Below are 20824 nucleotides of genomic sequence, written 5' to 3'. Positions count from 1 at the left end.
TCTTAATTTTTGACTGCTCTTAATAGCATGCTGTGTCATAAGTTGTTCTCTTGGTTTTCCTCACCTGTTCCTATATGAATATCTCACTTATGCTCCTTTTTTCCCAGAGAAGGGAAATGTATGCACTATTATTTCCAAGTCTGTCTGCAGATTTCTGTCCTGATGGCCCCAGCAATGATGAGATGAGCCTGTTCCATTTAGCAGTTTCAGGGAGCACTTTCTTGCTTCAGACATGAAGCAATGTTTAGTTGTAAAAATCTGAAATGAGATGTGCACTCCATCTCTATGCTGGGAATGATGAGCTACTCCCTAGAATGATCAAGAAATCAACACAACGTCAGTCCCGGACGACTGGAAAAAGGCTAATGTAGTGCCCATCTTTAAAAAAGGGAAGAAGGAGGATCCTGGGAACTACAGGCCAGTCAGCCTCACCTCAGTCCCTGGAAAAATCATGGAGCAGGTCTTCCAGGAATCAATTCTGAAGCACTTAGAGGAGAGGAAAGTGATCAGGAACAGTCAGCATGGATTCATCAAGGGCAAGTCATGCCTGACTATTCTAATTGCCTTCTATGATGAGATAAATGGCTCTGTGGATGAGGGGAAAGCGGTGGATGTGTTGTTCCTTGACTTTAGCAAAGCTTTTGACACGGTCTCCCACAGTATTCTTGCCAGCAACTTAAAGAAGTATGGGCTGGATGAATGGACGATAAGGTGGATAGAAAGTTGGCTAGATTGTCGGACTCAATGGGTAGCGATCAATGGCTCCATGTCTAGTTGGCAGCCGGTATCAAGTGGAGTGCCCCAAGGGTTGGTCCTTGGGCCGGTTTTGTTCAATATCTTCATAAATGATCTGGAGAATGGTGTGGATTGCACCCTCAGCAAGTTTGCAGATGACACTAAACTGGGAGGAGAGGTAGATACACTGGAGGAAGGGATACGATACAGAGGGCCCTAGACAAAATAGAGGATTGGGCCAAAAGAAATCTGATGAGGTTCAACAAGGACAAGTGCAGAGTCCTGCACTTAGGACGGAAGAATCCCATGCACCGCTACAGACTAGGGACTGAATGGCTCGGCAGCAGTTCTGCAGAAAAGGATCTAGGGGTTACAGTGGACGAGAAGCTGGATACGAGTCAACAGTGTGCCCTTGTTGCCAAGAAGGCCAATGGCATTTTGGGATGTATATGTAGGGGCATTGCCAGCTGATCGAGGAACGCGATCGTTCCCCTCTATTTGGCATTGGTGAGGCCTCATCTGGAGTACTGTGTCCAGTTTTGGCCCCCACACTATGAGGGGGGATTTCATAGCTGCTCTCAACTACCTGAAAGGGGGTTCCAAAGAGGATGGATCTAGACTGTTCTCAGTGGTAGCTGATGACAGAACAAGGAGTAATGGTCTCAAGTTGCAGTGGGGGAGGTTTACGTTGGATATTAGGAAAAACTTTTTCACTAGGAGGGAGGTGAAATGCTGGAATGTGTTACCTAGGGAGGTGGTGGAATCTCCTTCCTTAGAAGTTTTTAAGGTCAGGCTTGACAAAGCCCTGGCTGGGATGATTTAGTTGGGGATTGGTCCTGCTTTGAGCAGGGGGTTAAACTAGTTGACCTCCTGAGGTCCCTTCCAACCCTGATATTCTATGATTCTATGAACACTTCCACAGTTTTTCAAGGATGCAAGACTCTTTATGGTTGATTATAAGACAATCCCACAGCCTAACTGACTTCTACCCGGTACGAGGAGGTAAAGGCCTAGCACCAAGCATTAGGCAGCCAAAAGAGGACAGCCTTCATTCTCAAGCACTTTGTAGGACACAACATTGTGAAACAATAGGCTTGTGATATTTGTCCACAAACATCAAGTCACAGATGGAGCCTTTAACCATACCCTACCTTACATAGGTGTAGTAAGGATAAATACATTAAAAAGTATCTGTATAATTACCATAGATAGGTAGATTCCATGTCTGAAGGTGAACTAGAAAAAGGTGGTACACAGATAACTGGAGAAAAATAAAGCTCAAATGCTTGAATGGCATACCAAAAATAAAACCAGTGCACCTCAGAATCATCCATCAGATGTAACATGCCTAAGAGTTAGCAATTCTGAATATTCCTCACTGTTATCATGATTATGCTGGACTACAAGCCCTTCACAACTGATGAAAGTAAGGGCCCTGGTGCAAAGATGGGGGAAGTCCCATCTAGATATATGGAGTTTGTTGTGTGCATTGACCAGGACCTTAGTACTGGAGCCAAGGATGTTACAGAGAAAAATATAGTCAAGTCTATGTTGTCATCAACTGTTGAGAATAGTTCTAAACCAGCCTCCCCAAACATCTCAATGCTATCTTCACTCAGCAGGTACACCATGCCTTGTTAGTTCTAAGGTGGGGCAGAGGGACGAGAATTCGTCTTCATTTTTTTAATACCTGATGTTAAAAATGTTACATTTCAAACTCATCAACTTTTCTCTCTTGGTTGATTTACCTATAAATCATCAAAATACAGTGATATTCATAATTGTGGTTTTTACAAAAATCTAATACATTTTGAGTTATCAGATTCTGAATGATGCCTTTATATTCTCCAATATGTCTTCTGATGGTCAAAATAGTTCTCTGCTATGAATAAAATAGCAGAAAGATGGTTGATTGAAATAAGTAGCGATCACTGTACTATACATATTTATATGGCAAAATAATCAGTTAAAAGCTGCAACATGTTTCATATCTAAAACCCGAAGAACTAATTCTACAATATGTTAAGATACCACTAGGAAATTTCTTTCACATTATAACCAGGATCCAGAAAATAGTATCATTTAAACAATACCTTTGTTTACTTTTCCATTAGAAAGCTGTTACCTACAGTACCCAACTTTGACAACAGGTAGAGTTGTCAGAAACAAAAGGAATTATCAATCAAATCACCATTATTTCTCATCTGGTTTTTATACCTTCAACCTTCAAGGATCCATATTATGGCCATACAGTAGAACCTCAAAGATACAAGCACCAGAGTTAGGGACTTAGCGGTCAATGGGACACCGTGTGAATCCGGAAGTAACCAATCAGGTGGCAGCAGACACACAAAACAAAACAAAAAAGCAAATACTGTACTGTGCCTGTATTGCATCTTAAAGATAGGCACAGCTGGACTGCTTGTCCCCCATGCCCGGAGCCAGCAGAGCAGGAGCAGTGCTGGGGTCTGCGCAGCTTTCGCCCGTCGCCAGGTGGGGGGGACGACACTGTTTTTATGCCCCCCTCGGCTAGGAGGGGGACATACTGTTTGCACACACACCCCCTCCCCCCCCCGCCTGGAGGGGGATAAGCTTGCAAATTCATGCTGGAGCTGAGTAGGGGGCTCAACTGCTGTTGAATCCTGGCCTGGAGTGTCAGCTGCTGGTTCTGGAGCCCAAACTGTGCTTTGTTCAGAGTTATGAAAATTTCAGAGTTACGGGCAACCTCCATTCCTGAGATTTCTGTAACTCTGAGGTTCCACTGTATTTACTAGGGTTGAGGTTTAGTTGGGATGTCCTTCAGACAACTGCTCTTAAATTGGATAGAAGGGTTACTACCAGGCAATCCTTTTCCCTAGACATTGAATGTGGTCCCAGCCCCTTCCTGTCTTGCAATGAGAGGGCAGACTAAAGTTTCTCAGGTGGCAGTTTGGAGAACTAACCACAGGACCAGTCTATTTCCCACCTAGTTTTATCTGTAACCTCTGAGAGAGTCATGAGCTCAAACTGATTCATCTTGAAGCAGAAGGCAAATCAAACTGAACTCTGACATCAGCTGTGGCTTGGTCCTGAGTGGACCATCCTATGTGACCCTACAGTAAAATCAGGGTGGATTTGCAATGTTGCATTATTAACATAGAAGCTGTTATTCTAGCATGAATTCACTTTAGGACCAAGCAGAACAAGTCAGACATAAAGGAAAGACATAACCTTTATTAAAAACTATACATCTTTGATAATATTCCAGACATATTGAAATATAACATATTGATCAAGCAGATTCATTTTTAAAATCATTCTCCCATGTGAAAATCTCACTTGCGAATGAATATATTCTGTGTAGTTATTTTTAACAAAAATACATGACTATGCAGTAAACTAGTGAGCATATAGTAGGCCAAGTTCTCGGCTGATGTAAATTGGGGCAATTTCATTGAAATAAATGGTGCTGTGCCAATTTACACCAACAGAGAATTAGCCCAGTGCTGTTAAATAGTATTGACTTTCTGGTAAATACTAGGCTAGATCCTCAGATAATGTAAATCAGCATAGATTCATTGACATCAAGCGATTTACATTAAAATATAGAATATACAGAATATATTCCTAACTTGCTTATGATAAAAGTATACCTACAGGGGACAGCTTAAGATCTTGCAGGATATCATCAAAGTAATGAAACTCCGAGTTCTCCAGCTCCACCATTTCATTCTTTAGCTCCAGGATACGGCCCATCACTCCGTCCAGCACTTGCCGAATCACTAACCGTTTTTGTGGGTGAACGATCTGGTCGTAGGCAGTCTCCAAGTTACAGAAAATTTGCACATATTTAATGTAGAAGGTGGCTAACATCTGGAACACTGTTATGCGATCCTTCTGTACCTTTAGGAGCTTATCTTCTATCTCCCTCTGGAGCAGACCGTTGAGGGCTTCTTGGGCTTCTGCCCACATCTTATTATAAGTGCTAATTGAAAGGAGAAAAGAATATCTTAGCTGCAGCTATATGCATTGATTAGCACACAATTGGTAGCACAGGTATTGAGTGTCTCTATGACTCCAGAAGTGTGGCTAGCTGACAAATGCAAGCACTGAAGTGCATTTTAATTCCCAAAAGATTTTAAAAAAACTTAGCTAAAATGTATTTTAAAGCAGAGTTACTGAATTAAACCATAGTTCTTTTTTTATTGTCTCTACTAGTAAAGCAGCTTTAGAAATAGGAGTTTCAAAATTATGCTTTAATAAAATTAAAAAGTTAGAAATTCTTGGCGTTCACCACAAAATATAGTTGTAACAACAGCCCCAGTCTAGCAACGAGCTCTGCATAGGCAGACCCCTGTGCCTATGTGAAACTCCACTGAAGTCAATGCAGGATCAGAACCTAAGGCATGTACGTCAGGCGTCACAACCCTTATTGCATGATTCAATGTCCAGTGGTTACAATTTAAAAAAATAAAATGTTAAGCTCTCCTTTTTATTCTCCTGTCAGGAATTGGGCTGCAGCAGCATCAAAAAGGAGTTTAAAGGTTACAATGGTGGTGATTTTTTTTTTCCATTGGCAATATGATGCAAAATGTGGACATGGAATTTATATCACCTGCATCTTGGAAACTGTAGGTTCTGCAAGGAATTGCTTGTATTTCCACAGGCTGTGACAATAACAGCAGGCTTCTCTTACAAGCCAGTCTTTCTAGGCTGGCTGCAACAGCAATGATTGTGGGGGGATCAAGGAAGGTAGTGTGGCCTAGAAAATAAGTGCCTGGTTCTAGTCCCAGCTCTGCCACTGGCCTGCTGGATGACCTTGCATAAGTTATTACACCTCACTATGCGTCAATTTCCCCATCTGTAAAATGGGCATAATGATACTCACTTCCCTTTGAAAAGTGCTTTGGATCTACTGATGAAAGTGCTATATCAGCACTAGTTGTTTGTTTTTTTTACAGTGCCAACATAGAGTATATTGGAACATGCTACTGTAAGATGGAAACTGGAACATAGGAATGGTTAAAGAGGTATTCTAAAAAGAGCACTCAGTCTCAGAGCAATGCTGGAAATCCTGAACTAAGAAAGGAACTGCCATGTACAATGGGTTGGAACTCTGCTTTCACCGTTCATCCTAAGTCTCTCAAATGTTGATGCATGACAGCTAGTAAGGTAGGAAAATAATGTGAGAAAGGACCTCAGATGACAGAATGTATAGTTTTGTGGTTAAGGCCATGGGCTGGGACTCAGGATATGCATCAGTTCCTGGCTCTGTCATAGACTTTCTGTGTGACCTTGGTCAAGTTACTTAAACTCCCTGTGCTTCAGATACCAATATGCAAAATGGGGTTAATAATGCTGTTTTTATCTGTCTTGTCTATTTACACTGTGTTTTCTTCAGGGTAGAGGCTGCCTCTCACTATGTGCATGGTATAGCACCTAGGAGAATGGGGCCTCTGAGTTACTGTAATACAAATAAATAACATGGTTTAAATCTCTAAGGTAAGTAGAAGTGGCAACTAAAAAACCAGACCTGACTCCCTCAGAATTCTGAGGAGATTTGTATCTAAAGCTGAAAGTAAAGTTTTACTTCACCCAAAAACTAAAGCAAGCACCCTGGCTAGAAAACCTAGAGGGATGGAGTTCTCTGTTCCCTCTGTTGGGGAGAAGTGGAAAACTCAGCTCTGGCTAACTTCATTTACATGAATTGTAATATTGTTTACCCATAATTCCACTATTGAGTTTTTGTTGTTTTGGTTGGAAATGTTTGTTTTCATGTGTAAAGGTGATAATAGGTTGTTGCCGGTACTGTGCTCATTAAAGGACATAGAACTGTGCAAGATATGCCATGGGTGAGGAATCACCCTGACTGAACAAGAAACAGACTTTGGTTGGATAACAAAGCTTGGCCTCAACAAAGAGATAGGAAGTTTTGTCTTGAAGAATTCTTATCTAGAGAATAGGGATTTTAACCTAGGGTCCAGTTCTGCACTGTGTTCCCCATGTGGTGATTCCCTAACCTCAGTGAAAAACTCCATAGAGAGGTCTGTCTGGAGTATCATAGAATATCAGGGTTGGAAGGGACCTCAGGAGGTCATCTAGTCCAACCCCCTGCTCAAAGCAGGACCAATCCCCAATTAAATCATCCCAGCCAGGGCTTTGTCAAGCCTGACCTGAGTAGTGATGGAGAAGCAGAGCTGGCTCTGTGCAGAGGCCTCACTGGTAGCAGTGGAGTAGAGTTGGTTCCACAGGAAGTCCTGACCAGACCAGTGGTGGCAATAGTGAGCTGACTTCACAGTGTCCTAGCTCACTCAGCTGGTGCAGGCAGACCTGGAAGCACTGGACTGGCCTAGGTTGCTGCTCATTGGAGACAGATCTGGCAGAATAGTTCTCTGAGGTCTAGAGCTGACAAGCAGAGGAGAGCCGCCCCTGGATATCCTTTGGTTACCACTGAGACTAACTCAACCTGTGAGTGGGGTTTTTAGTGGGTGGAGTTTGTGGTGATACAGGGTTCTGGAGTTCCATAAGCTGGACTGGGAGATGACCAGACTCTTGGTGTATTCATTTGGGTTGTTCAGGTTCTAATATATAAATATATGTCATTGTTTTGTGTCATGTTTCTTTTGGTTGTGTTCGCCTTTTTCCCCAAATTAAAGATTCCTGTGTTCCATATTTCTGAATGACTTTCGAGCGCTTGTGAGTGGGGAAAAAACTTCCTGTAAGCGTGACAAGGAAAGTTTTATTTTTATTTTCCAGAGACAGAAACAAGAGTACTGTTCTGGGTGGGGTTTGAATCATATATCTATTTATCTTAGAGAAGGACCCCTAGTTACATTCAAACTGGCCCTTGTTGCTGTCACTGGTACCTAGCAGAAGGATTATTAACACATTCAAGAGTAAAGGAGCAGGACAAGGATACAACTGAATTATGTCTGTTACATTTTATAGAACCATTTTGGACCTGTTATCTTGCTGGTCTGATTGGGACTGAGAATGCAGTTGTGTATTAATTTTCTGTTGTGATGAAGAGGTCAAGCAGCTGTAACCTGTGTGATTTTGTCATCCATAACTGTGTGGGTTGGAATCTTTGTAAGCCAATCATATTGTTCCCTCATGCCTATGCATTTTATCATACTGAATGATATACTTGCAATTGTAATGAGGCTATGGAGATGACAGGATAATATTTTAGTAAGGTCTCTCATCATGGACATAATGGCTTGAGCTCTCTATATTTGTTTATTTCTTCAGGATATTGATGGGGATGTTCTGACTGACTAGAATGATCAGCAAAAATTTTAACAATTTGAGCCTGCTATTGAATTTACATGCTTTATTTTTTTTTAAAGTGTATACTATACTTTTCAGCTTCAGCAGGAAGCAGCTGGCCCTGCTCTTCTTAATGCATTAACAGCCCACCCAGATATTTCCCCCTTTCTTCCGACTTCATTTACATCCCATTGCACCAAGTGACTCAGTAGATTGCAGCAATTAACCCAGGTGCAAGAGATAAACAAAATAAAACCACTGGGATAGGAAAGATTGGCACAAACAAGAACACCATTAGCTGTGCCCTGACAGCTCAGCCAATTGATCAATGGGGTTTTGTACACTTTCTTAGAATTGGGGACTCAGATGAACGGAAACCAATGAGACTCATGGGGTACTCCAGCACAGAAGAACACAATACGCTGTTGTACTTTCCTAGCTGTGTGTATCTAGAATCAATTTGCAGTGGGGAGGTTATAAATCTTTTAGGATGTCTGGGCCTATAGACTGTACCCCAACTACAGGCTTGATTTATGAACAGTGGGTTTCCTCAGGCTACAACATTTCAAATGCAAGTTGTTTCAGAGCTGACAATAGGCATCAGTGCAACCAAAACTGCCATGCAACTGTCCACTACATTTTACAATAACCTCTTTCTCTCTCCCCAGTCTGTGGAGAATGCCGAGTGTTCTCCCATTGTGCCAGCTACTATTCAGTTTCTTTTTATATTTTTGAATCTTTTTTAAAAAAAATTAAAGCATGTTAACGTAAGGCAAAATAGTATCAGATAAGTGTAAGATAATGACAAATTACTGCAAGCATGTTGTTATGGATCGGTTTCATGTCTGTGGAGATCATGAAATGTTTCTCTGTTTTTTCAGCATTAACATTCAATCTAACGAAAGGACGGGAAGTGTGTATGTGGGGGGAATAAAGTATAAAACATTAAGGAAGAGAAAAAGGAGGGAAAAGAATGACATCAAAACAATGAAGGGCAGATTCTCACATGGTGTAAGTCAGCATACATACTGTAAGAGGCTAATTAATATATATTATCGCTCATCTTAATTAATTGGCCTCTTACAGTTTGTATGGCAATTTCCATCTTCTCTGTATGTATATATATATATATCTTCTTACTATATGTTCCATTCTATGCATCCGATGAAGTGGGCTGTAGCCCACGAAAGCTTATGCTCTAATAAATTTGTTAGTCTCTAAGGTGCCACAAGTACTCCTGTTCTTTTTGCGGATAGACTAACATGGCTGCTACTCTGAATCCTGTCATTAGTTTCTACAGTCATTCTCCCTCTGTCAGAGTGGCTAATGCTCCCTGTGTGCTAGAGGGAGCAACTTCTGTGCTGAGGGGAGTGCCTGGCCACAGCCCAGGGACCATAGGAGAGGTGTGAGGGCCTTGAGCCATCCCCACCTTACTAACCAGGCAGCACAGGGCCCTTAACTCACTTTTCATTTTGCCCATTTGCTACAGTTTTCTTCCCACAAGCTTGAAAGGGCACTGCACCCCTGTCTTCTAGAAAAAGAGGGACCTGTGGTAAAAATGGCTTTGAGCCACCAAGGAAAGAGTGAAACAAAATCCTGACTGCTGACTTTTCTTTTAATCTTAAAGGAAAATCTTTGCTAGTTGTGATATATACTAGGAACTGTCATAAAGACATCATGAAGACTGGCTCCCTTTCCTTCATTATTAGGCAATGGTCATTAGGGTCATATGTACTAGCGTGTGAAGTTATATCAGAAGTGGATTTAACCCATTAGGGTGAAGGTCATAATTATGACCCTGATCCTGCTGATACTCATGCACATACTTAACGTTACTATCCCAGGTAGTCGCATGGAATTCAGTAGGGCTACACATGGTAGTAAAATTAAATATGTGTGTGACATTCCCCACTGGTGTTATCCGGACTGGTGAGCTGCTAGTTCACTCCAATCCTTGACTCTGGGAGACGAGCCTTACCTCGCTCTACTGTAAAAAACCCCACTCCTGGGCTGTTCATGCCCAGCCTCTGGCATGTAAGCTGCTCCCAGCTACTTGCAACTGAGTGACACTAGCCAATATTTCCAGTCCCAGACACAACCGTAGGAACCTCCATCTTGCGGTGTCCAGTTAAATCTTCTGGTCGCTGCAAGCTTATATAAGTTCATCAATTTAACAAAGAAATTGATATGTACCAAGGGGAGCCTCTGACACACTTCAAACCAAATGCACTGCTTCAGGTAAAATAAACAGATTTATTAGCTATAAAGATAGATTTTAAGTGATTATAAGTCAAAACATAACATGTCAGATGGTCAAATGCAATAAAATCAAAATGCATTCTAAGCTGATTTTAACACTTTCAATGCCCTTACAATTTTAGATGCTTCTCACCACAGGCTGGCTGGTTGCTTTTCAGCCAGGCTCTCCCCTTTGATCAGTGCTTCAGTCACTTGGTGTGGTGGTGTCTGTAGATGTAGGTGGAAGAGAGAGGAAGGGCATGGCAAATGTCTCTTCCTTTTATTAGGTCCTTTCCTTCCCCTTGGCTTTGCTCCCTCACTTCCGAGTCAGGTGAGCATTACTGTTGTGTCCTCATGCAGGTGAGTCATTGCATTGTAGCTCCCTTGCTGGACAATGGCTGTTGATGGATTGTTTGACATCCCACCCAGGCGTTGGTTACTTTCCTTGCTGTTGCCTCTGGGGAGCTAATATCTGGCTGATTCCCCCAACTTACAGCATGTGTTAGTGACAACCATACTACACAATTCTCATAACTTTATATGCATTAATGATAGACATATATGGATAGAGAAATGACTTCTAGCAGATCATAACCTTTCCCCTGATACCTTACAAGGCATGCTTTATATGTAAGATCAGGATTATATGAAAATGAGGAATATGGAAGTTACAGCACGCTCCCCCAAGGTATAGAACATCACAATGTGCATGAGTGTTTTCAGAATGAAGGTCTATAATTGTTCCTGGGGCATCCAACATGCTTACTCAGTAGTGGTAGGAATCAGTGTCAGGAGTAGTAGCAATTGCAGTTAACTATAAAGAGTGTAAATGACTACATTCAAATTTTGAAAGTGTGATTCAAGTGATGAGGAGATGCAGGAAGGACGAGTATTTGGAGGTCTAACCTACTCTATATTAAGTGTTTGGGGGGGAACTAATGCAACTGAGTGTAATTTTCATACTTCCAACCTTAGAAGAAGAAGTTCAGGGGAGGGCAAGAGCCCAGGTTCTCAAAGTTACACACACACACACACGAAGTATAAGCAGTACTGCTGATTGCCATAGCAGCTGAAAGGCAAGGAATGTTACAGGGGAAAATAAGCAACACTGAGTAATGGGATGAGAAAAACATATACACTCACTTAATTCCAAAGGCCCTGAAGTGCATTCTGGCAGCATTTATGGCTTTTGGGGTAAAAGAGAGTCCTGCCTTTCTGATCAATGTGTTCCTTTAACTCTCTATGCTCCCGGGGAGAGTAAACAAAGTCCAGATACTAGTAGTCAATCAAGAATACTTTATTAATCATCCAGCCTTTGTGCCATAGTATGGCTTCTTCTAGGTTGAACTTTATTTTTATTACTCAGAATAAAATATGACCTACTCATTTAAAAATGAGGCTTAAAGATACATTTCTGTGGTCAAACTGACACAAAAATTATTTAAAACACTGTCAATTTATTTTACACTTATTTAATATTCCTGTATCGTCTGAAGCCTGACAATACATTTCCACCTGACATTTTGTTTCCGGTGTGGAAAAACTAACTTAAGTGCTGTTTTCAACAAAGCTGAAATTAATCTGGTTATTTTTGTTGCACCAATTCCACATTCATGCTGAAGTGTTTACAGAATTAATGTTAAGCATGGGAGTTGTTCCATTGACTATTTGCAGGATTGAGGCCTTAGTGACTTATGTCAACCAATTTTTGTGAACCAGCAACAATTAGTTAACTTCTGCTGCAAAGCCAGCAGAGGGAGATCAAAATACTTTGGGCCACACTGTGATTTACTGGAAGCTGCAACCCACTCTGTGGGGATGATGAGGACAGACGAGCTATGCTCCAGCAGATGTCACGGAAGATAATTTGGCCGACACAGAGGAGTGCAAACTGCAACAGCCGGGCTGTTACTCCACTGCAGGGGACAGCTCACACTCTGTGCAGTGGCCTTCTGCTGATCGGTATACACAAGCAGAAGTGTGGCTCCCCATTGGCAGACTTCTACCTCAGGGTAAAGGAAGAAAAGCCCCCTCAAGCACTCTCACACAGGGCTGGACACTCAAGTACGGAATGGGCTGGAGATACCTTAAGGACACCAACCTCTTTCTTGGGATATTTTGGCTTTTGATCACAGAAAGAATTAGTAGTTCCTGAGGCCCATGAGAATGAAAGGTTAGCTGACTTCCAAAAACATTATCCAAACCTGTTCTGTTCTAAACCTTTCAATTCCAGTTTTGGACAAAATTTTGGGTCAAACTTGCTCACTATCCCTAAAATTAAGCTTGGTTTTAAAATTCTTCCCAAGCTATTCCAGGATGAGGGAGCATACAGTGGAATGACATGAATTGCCTTAACTATTTCCAGGCCAGTCAATGATTTTCTATAGATTCAGTAGCAAAGGGGCAAAATAAAGGAGGATAAAGCTTGACACACTCTAGTCACCGGAAAAAGTAAATACAGCATTGTTAACAGGAACAGCCTTGCACTTCTACCTTCTCCGATTTCATTCTTCAGTAGTGTAATAGAGTGAACACAGGATAAAAGATTGTGTGGCACAAACGTAATGGGAAACCACAGCAAAGACAAGGAAGCCTGCTTCACTAAACACCAGCTGTAACACTGCACCTCAGTAGCTTTCAAGCACCTGCTCTTGCCCAAACTCACAAGGCTGATGAAAAGATAGTTCTTTGGTCAAAGAAGGGTATTGTGCTGGTGAATTTTAATACAACAGCAGGAATAGAAATTTGAGTAATTTACGTGGAGAAGAGATTACCATATGCTGAATTTTACCTTACCATGCTCTAAGGAGCAGCCTTTTATCTAACTATTGCAGCTTCTCCAGCCTGAGGGCAATATAATGCCCTCTGCTTTGAGACGAGGAGGGAAGCAAATGCATGCTTTCCCTGGCAAAATCAGAAGAATATCCCTGTTGTCTGTGGCTGCAAAGTGTGTAAAGACAGCTCTGCAGTATGACAGTAGTACTGCATCCCTATCAGATAACCACCAGTAGCTATTCCATATCGAAGATCCTGTATTGCATTATGCATGTTGAGTGGATGAATGGGATATGGCTAGCCAGAAAGGGTCCAGAGCTAGGAAGTAGTTGTTCTCCACTGTATGCTCCAGCTCCAAGATGCCTTAATTTACACTGCACTGTACCGGGCACGGTAATGAGATTTATTACAGCATTAACTCCCTCCACACAGTTTCTTCCCCCTTGGAGGGGGAAGTAGTATCCAGCTATGCTGCTGGCTGCACTGCTGTTGCTGGTGAGGGGCGGGGAGGACTGCAGACACAGGACAGGCACTCTGCTCACATGTCCCAAAGTCCGCAAGCGGCCAACATTTCCTATTAATGCTTAGGGTTCATGTATGTAAACTGCTGTACAACTCTAACCCCTTTCACACTGATGAGAATATGGCCTATTTTCTAGCATAACTGTCGTTGTAAATTTCCCCCTGCCAATGTTTATTTTTTTCTTTCAAAGCAGAAGACCATGACCCTTAATCCAGTGACCCTCTCCTAAATGGAACCTACAAACTATTCCAAATTCTATAGGTCTAATAATTATACAACGCAGTCTTTGAATACATGAAGGATGGCAATACAAATTGTTTCCATGATAACAGAATGAACTCCAACATGCAAATATTTTATCTGATAAGTATACTTGATCCCTCTTGAAAGAAATATGATTGACTAAAAAGTAATTTGCTACAAGTGCTCAAGGAATATCTTCATGTGTGTTTATAAAACGATCTAATTCTTCAGTCAGCCAAAATGCTTCTTTAGCAACTACAGTGTCATCTAACTAATTTAAGACACTTCAGTTCTTCATTTACTTCCGGGAGGAAGCACAGGCAGGAATGTCTGTGAGGAGAGGGCTCCTGCCTCATACTGGCAATGAGGGGCGATCAACAGGTTATCTCAAGTGCTTATATACAAATGCACAAAGCCTTGGAAACAAGCAGGGAGAACTGGAGGTCCTGGTGATGTCAAGGAACTATGACGTGATCGGAATAACAGAGACTTGGTGGGATAACTCATATGACTGGAGTACTGTCATGGATGGTTATAAACTGTTCAGGAAGGACAGGCAGGGCAGAAAAGGTGGGGGAGTAGCACTGTATGTAAGGGAGCAGTATGACTGCTCAGAGCTCCGGTACGAAACTGCAGAAAAACCTGAGTGTCTCTGGATTAAGTTTAGAAGTGTGTGCAACAAGAGTGATGTAGTGGTGGGAGTCTGCTATAGACCACCGGACCAGGGGGATGAGGTGGATGAGGCTTTCTTCCGGCAGCTCACGGAAGCTACTAGATCGCATGCCCTGATTCTCATGGGTGACTTTAATTTTCCTGATATCTGCTGGGAGAGCAATACAGCGGTGCATAGACAATCCAGGAAGTTTTTGGAAAGCATAGGGGACAATTTCCTGGCGCAAGTGCTAGAGGAGCCAACTAGGGGGGGTGCTTTTCTTGACCTGCTGCTCACAAACCGGGTAGAATTAGTGGGGGAAGCAAAAGTGGATGGGAATCTGGGAGGCAGTGACCATGAGTTGGTTGAGTTCAGGATCCTGACGCAGGGAACAAAGGTAAGCAGCAGGATACGGACCCTGGACTTCAGGAAAGCAGACTTCGACTCCCTCAGGGAACAGATGGCCAGGATCCCCTGGGGGACTAACTTGAAGGGGAAAGGAGTCCAGGAGAGCTGGCTGTATTTCAAGGAATCCCTGTTGAGGTTACAGGGACAAACCATCCCGATGAGTCGAAAGAATAGTAAATATGGCAGGCGACCAACTTGGCTTAATGGTGAAATCCTAGCGGATCTTAAACATAAAAAAGAAGCTTACAAGAAGTGGAAGGTTGGACATATGACCAGGGAAGAGTATAAAAATATTGCTCGGGCATGTAGGAATGTTATCAGGAGGGCCAAATCGCACCTGGAGCTGCAGCTAGCCAGAGATGTCAAGAGTAACAAGAAGGGTTTCTTCAGGTATGTTGGCAACAAGAAGAAAGCCAAGGAATGTGTGGGCCCCTTACTGAATGAGGGAGGCAACCTAGTGACAGAGGATGTGCAAAAAGCTAATGTACTCAATGCTTTTTTTGCCTCTGTTTTCACTAACAAGGTCAGCTCCCAGACTGCTGCGCTGGGCATCACAAAATGCGGAAGAGATGGCCAGCCTTCTGTGGAGATAGAGGCGGTTAGGGACTATTGAGAAAAGCTGGACGTGCACAAGTCCATGGGGCCGGACGAGTTGCATCCGAGAGTGCTGAAGGAATTGGCGGCTGTGATTGCAGAGCCACTGGCCATTATCTTTGAAAACTCGTGGCGAACCGGGGAAGTCCCGGATGACTGGAAAAAGGCTAATGTAGTGCCAATCTTTAAAAAAGGGAAGAAGGAAGATCCTGGGAACTACAGGCCAGTCAGCCTCACCTCAGTCCCTGGAAAAATCATGGAGCAGGTCCTCAAAGAATCAATCCTGAAGCACTTGCATGAGAGGAAAGTGATCAGGAACAGCCAGCATGGATTCACCAAGGGAAGGTCATGCCTGACTAATCTAATCGCCTTTTATGATGAGATTACTGGTTCTGTGGATGAAGGGAAAGCAGTGGATGTATTGTTTCTTGACTTTAGCAAAGCTTTTGACACGGTCTCCCATAGTATTCTTGTCAGCAAGTTAAGGAAGTATGGGCTGGATGAATGCACTATAAGGTGGGTAGAAAGCTGGCTAAATTGTCGGGCTCAACGGGTAGTGATCAATGGCTCCATGTCTAGTTGGCAGCCGGTATCAAGTGGAGTGCCCCAAGGGTCGGTCCTGGGGCCGGTTTTATTCAATATCTTCATAAATGATCTGGAGGATGGTGTGGATTGCACTCTCAGCAAATTTGCGGATGATACTAAACTGGGAGGAGTGGTAGATACGCTGGAGGGGAGGGATAGGATACAGAAGGACCTAGACCAATTGGAAGATTGGGCCAAAAGGAATCTGATGAGGTTCAATAAGGATAAGTGCAGGGTCCTGCACTTAGGACGGAAGAACCCAATGCACAGCTACAGACTAGGGACCGAATGGCTAGGCAGCAGTTCTGCAGAAAAGGACCTAGGGGTGACAGTGGACGAGAAGCTGGATATGAGTCAGCAGTGTGCCCTTGTTGCCAAGAAGGCCAATGGCATTTTGGGATGTATAAGTAGGGGCATAGCGAGCAGATCGAGGGACGTGATCGTTCCCCTCTATTCGACATTGGTGAGGCCTCATCTGGAGTACTGTGTCCAGTTTTGGGCCCCACACTTCAAGAAGGATGTGGATAAATTGGAGAGAGTCCAGCGAAGGGCAACAAAAATGATTAGGGGACTGGAACACATGACTTATGAGGAGAGGCTGAGGGAGCTGGGATTGTTTAGCCTGCAGAAGAGAAGAATGAGGGGGGATTTGATAGCTGCTTTCAACTACCTGAAAGGGGGTTCCAAAGAGGATGGCTCTAGACTGTTCTCAATGGTAGCAGATGACAGAACGAGGAGTAATGGTCTCAAGTTGCAGTGGGGGAGGTTTAGATTGGATATTAGGAAAAACTTTTTCACTAAGAGGGTGGTGAAACACTGGAATGCGTTGCCTAGGGAGGTGGTGGAATCTCCTTCCTTAGAAGTTTTTAAGGTCAGGCTTGACAAAGCCCTGGCTGGGATGATTTAACTGGGAATTGGTCCTGCTTTGAGCAGGGGGTTGGACTAGATGACCTTCTGGGGTCCCTTCCAACCCTGATATTCTATGATTCTATGATTCTAAGCTCTTATCTTGTGGTAGCTGGACTGTGTATCATTTTGGAGGAACGATTAACACTGTTGTATAGGCAACCTTGTAACACCCTGCCCTGCCCTGATTTAAGCTAAATGATGTTCAATAAAGAATTGTATCAGAGGCTATTTCTTCATTGCAGAGTTAACTCAAAATATATACACTTGACTTAACTTCTCCCGAGTTAGCCTAACTTGAGTGAGAGAAGCCACTCTACAAAATAAAACTCCAGTTGCAAAGAGTAATTAAATTAGCAGCATAGAAAGACAGTGTTAGCAGCTGATGAGTTATACTAACTTGAACTGTAGCCTCGACCCTCTAACAGGCAAGTCGACTTGAGTTTAAAGCACACCCCCTCCATTAGTTTGTGGACTAATCTGTGCGTTGATGGGACTTGCACTAGGGGAAACGTTTGTGTTATAACTCGAATTAATTGCAGTGAAGATGAGCTTTAAGATTACTTCCTAAAAGGGTTCAAACTAGTTCTTACTATGCCTGTTAATTACTTTAAAAGTTGAAGTTCGGATACTCTTAGTGAGAGCTAGAGTGCTAAAAAATAGAATGTAGCCATGGCAACACAGGCAGGAGGGGCTAGCTGCCCAAGGGTGTGCCTGTCACAGATATTAAATACCTACTATGGTGGCTAGCCCCTCCTGCTGCTTGTGCTGTCACAGCTATGCGATTCTTAGCATGCTAGTTCCAGTGGAGCTAGCCCAAATATGTCTCCTTGAGCTGGCAATCAATCCCCCAGCTTGAAGTGTAGGCACACGCTGTAAATCAGGACCCTTAAAGTTGGGCACCTAAAAACGGAGGCATCTGAAATCACTAATCCCCCTTGAAAATTCAGCGAGTAATAGTTAATACGTTGCCTGGAGTGCTTTTACAAAACAATACAAAATAATATTTTCGGCTTGAAAACTAGTCCATTTCAATTTTTCCTTGTTTATATTTTTATATGATTTTCTCTTCTCTCTTGATGGTTGATAATCAACACAAACAGGAAGGGAAAGTGACTAATTATAGAAGATAAACCGTGAAACTGACTATACACAAAGTGAACAAAGTAAACAAACTGGAGGGAAAAGTTTTTCTCTCTAATTCCTCTCAGATAAATTTTAGGTGTTACTTTTAACAATGATATGTTAAAAAAAATAAGACATAAGCATGATTTGCAAGTCGACAAAATGCGGCAATGTCCCCTTTAGCTCCTGGTACTGGCAATACTGCGAAGTAACCATAGAGAAAGGATGGAAACATCTTCCTGGGTCCTTGCACAGCAAGAAATGGAACTGGGTTAATTTATTCATACACACTCTCTCTCTCTGCAACTGGGTTAATTTACACACACACACACACTACATCCAGGTTTTTCAAATGGGTTAATTCACACAAACACACACAAACAGTACATCCAGGTTTTTTCCACTCGGTGAATTTACACACAGATACTCCTTCCCCATCCCACCCCATCCAGGGTTTTCCACAGCACTAAACTTTATGAGCCTGGTTCTTTCCAAACCTGCCTTTCAAACAAACCATTCCCTGAAAGCTCCCCAAACCACCAGGTGAGATGTTTACTTACATGTGCGACATGCTTTCGGCTTTTCCTCTTGTCTTGACCTCACTGCTTTCCCATCCAAAATACCGCGGCTGTGTTTATTGCCGGAGGGGGGTGAGTGGGGGTGGAAGGGGTTGCCTGCCCCTTAATAAACAATAGAAAAGCTGGTGCCACAACCTCTCTCTGGTGGCTCTGATCAGAAGCCACTCGGGAGGCCCCAAAGCCCCATGATTTTGGGCCCCTTCTTGGGGCAGTCTGACCCTGCACTATGGGGCCAGTCTGAGGCTGCTGCTGAAGCCTATCATCACACCAGCATGGTGGCTTTTGTTTCACTCCTTGCAGGTCAGACTGGCTTGGCCCAGGCCTGCTGGAGGCTGCTTGTTGTGCCCAGAACACCTAGTTACAGTGGTTGTCAGCCTCCTCTCCTTCCCTTAGCAACTGGATGCCAAGCCTCCCCGCGCGCCCCCCCCCCACGTCGTTGCTATGGAAGCCAATGGGCCTGCGGCTGCCGCCTATGCCTGCGTTTGCCCTTGTGCTGCAGACTTAGGGTGACCAGATGTCCTCATTTTATAGGGACAGTCCTAGTTTTGGGGGCTTTTTCTTATACAGGCAACTATTACCCCCCACCCCCCGTCCCGATTGTTTACACTTGCTATCTGGTCACCCTGTGCAGACTAGGGTTGCCAACATTGTATTTTGAAAATGCGGGACTTTCCGGGGGCAGAGTACCCTGGGCCCATGGAGACCAGGGGTGGGGTGCCCAGTACCACGGGGCGTGGGGGGTGCTAACCATGCTGCAGTTGAGGAAACCTTCCCCTCCCTGAAGCAGTCGGGCAGTCTTGGCTGTCAGGACCCAAGTCTGGAAGTAAACAGGGCAGCACTGAAGGTCCCGGGTTGGGGGGGGAGTGGAAAGATACACTGGTGAGTACTGACCCCCTGCTGGACAGGGCCCCCTGCTGACTCCAGCCCTTGAGTGCCTCACAGGCTGTGTCTGGCAGGACAAGTGGCCAGGGCTGTGTGCCCTGGAGCTGTGCTGAAGGGCCAGGGTCCGGAAGGGGCTCTGTCTGGCAGTGGGGTGAGTACTCCCGGGGTGTAGCCTCCCTGCTCGCAGAGTCTCTGCCAACATCCCCAGCAGAGGAGCATAACTGCTGGGTGGTGGCTGCTGCAGCAGTGGGGGAGCAAGGTGGGCAGGGAGCTGGTCCTGGCAGCCGAGACCACCCACATAGAGTCCTGTCCGCTTCCTCTGCTGGACAGAGTCCCCTCCTGACTCCAGCCTTTCATGCCCCCCGATAACCTTATTGTGCTTGCCCCATAGTTTGGGAACCTCTGCGCTACAATTCCATTGGTTCAGTAAGTCGTGGGACCGATTCTGCATTACGACATTGTCTAATTTTACAAACTTTAGATCATCGGAAGGTGAGGTAATAATGAAACTGGCTTTGTATAATGATCATAGTTCTAATATGTTGAAATACAGGATAAAAGGTGTCCTGTACTGATTTAGCATGGGACAGGCAATTTCCTATTTAAAAAAGACACGTCCCCCGTAATATGGGATGGTTGGCAACCCTTCTGCAGACTCATGTGTCTGCTAGGGCTGGCAGAGCTGGAGGCTGCAGGGCCCTGTTTTGGTGCCTCTCAGGCCAGGTATGTGGCTGCTCTTTCTTTTCCCTTGAACAATACCAGCCTCCACTCCATGGTGGGGGAAGGGGGTGGTGGTGTGCGCATGGCACGGGGGGAGAAGGAGGCTGCGGGGATGCAGTTCATATACACTCAGGTGGTCTTTGCACCGTACTCTTTGGCTAGCCTGGAGCTCTGCGGCTGGGGCTGGCAGCTGGGGGTGCATGTGTGGGGATGTGTGTGGAGAGAGATGGGGATGAGGCATAGAAGGGAAGGGAGTGCGGTCATGGCCAGTGAAATGTATGTGTGTGTGAGAGCAAGCGCGAGCAAAGTGGGGTGTGTGAGAAAGGAAAGGCGTGGGGGTGTTTGTGTGTGAGACGTGGGAGCTATGTGTGAGGAGTGAGTGAGTGTTGGGGGGAGTTTCTGTAAGAAGTGTGTGTGTGGAGGGGTGGGGGGAATGAGATGCCCTGTGGGCATTCTGTGTGTATTGCGGGAGCATATGTGTGTGACATGGCTGGTAGGTGTGTACGGTATGTGCACATGTACATATACTGGGCAGAGCAACTTTCGAAAACCCCGGGATTAGCGCAATTTCTAAACTATAGCAGTCCAGGGAAGAAAGGTTATTTCAAGGAA

General features: G+C 44.1%; 1 protein-coding gene across 2 annotated transcripts in view; it reads right to left on the bottom strand.

Moving 5' to 3' along the window:
- The window catches only part of DRC11 (dynein regulatory complex subunit 11), a 158689-nt gene extending 139696 nt beyond the window's left edge, over positions 1-18993 (bottom strand). The window contains exons 1-2 of one of the 2 annotated variants that reach the window (XM_073306791.1): positions 18593-18993; positions 4372-4699 (exon numbers count right to left, since the gene is read on the bottom strand). In XM_073306791.1, coding sequence (XP_073162892.1) covers positions 4372-4699; positions 18593-18603 — 339 coding nt within the window. In that variant the 5' untranslated portion in view covers positions 18604-18993. Of the gene's footprint in view, positions 1-4371; positions 4700-10375; positions 10452-18592 lie in introns of those variants that run through there. The other variant, XM_073306792.1, reaches the window with a different exon arrangement.
- Positions 18994-20824: the final 1831 nt, after the last annotated feature.

The sequence above is a fragment of the Lepidochelys kempii genome, chromosome 11, assembly GCF_965140285.1.
Source record: "Lepidochelys kempii isolate rLepKem1 chromosome 11, rLepKem1.hap1, whole genome shotgun sequence".
Classification (NCBI taxonomy): domain Eukaryota; kingdom Metazoa; phylum Chordata; order Testudines; family Cheloniidae; genus Lepidochelys; species Lepidochelys kempii.
This window is presented reverse-complemented; position numbering and strand designations above follow the sequence as displayed.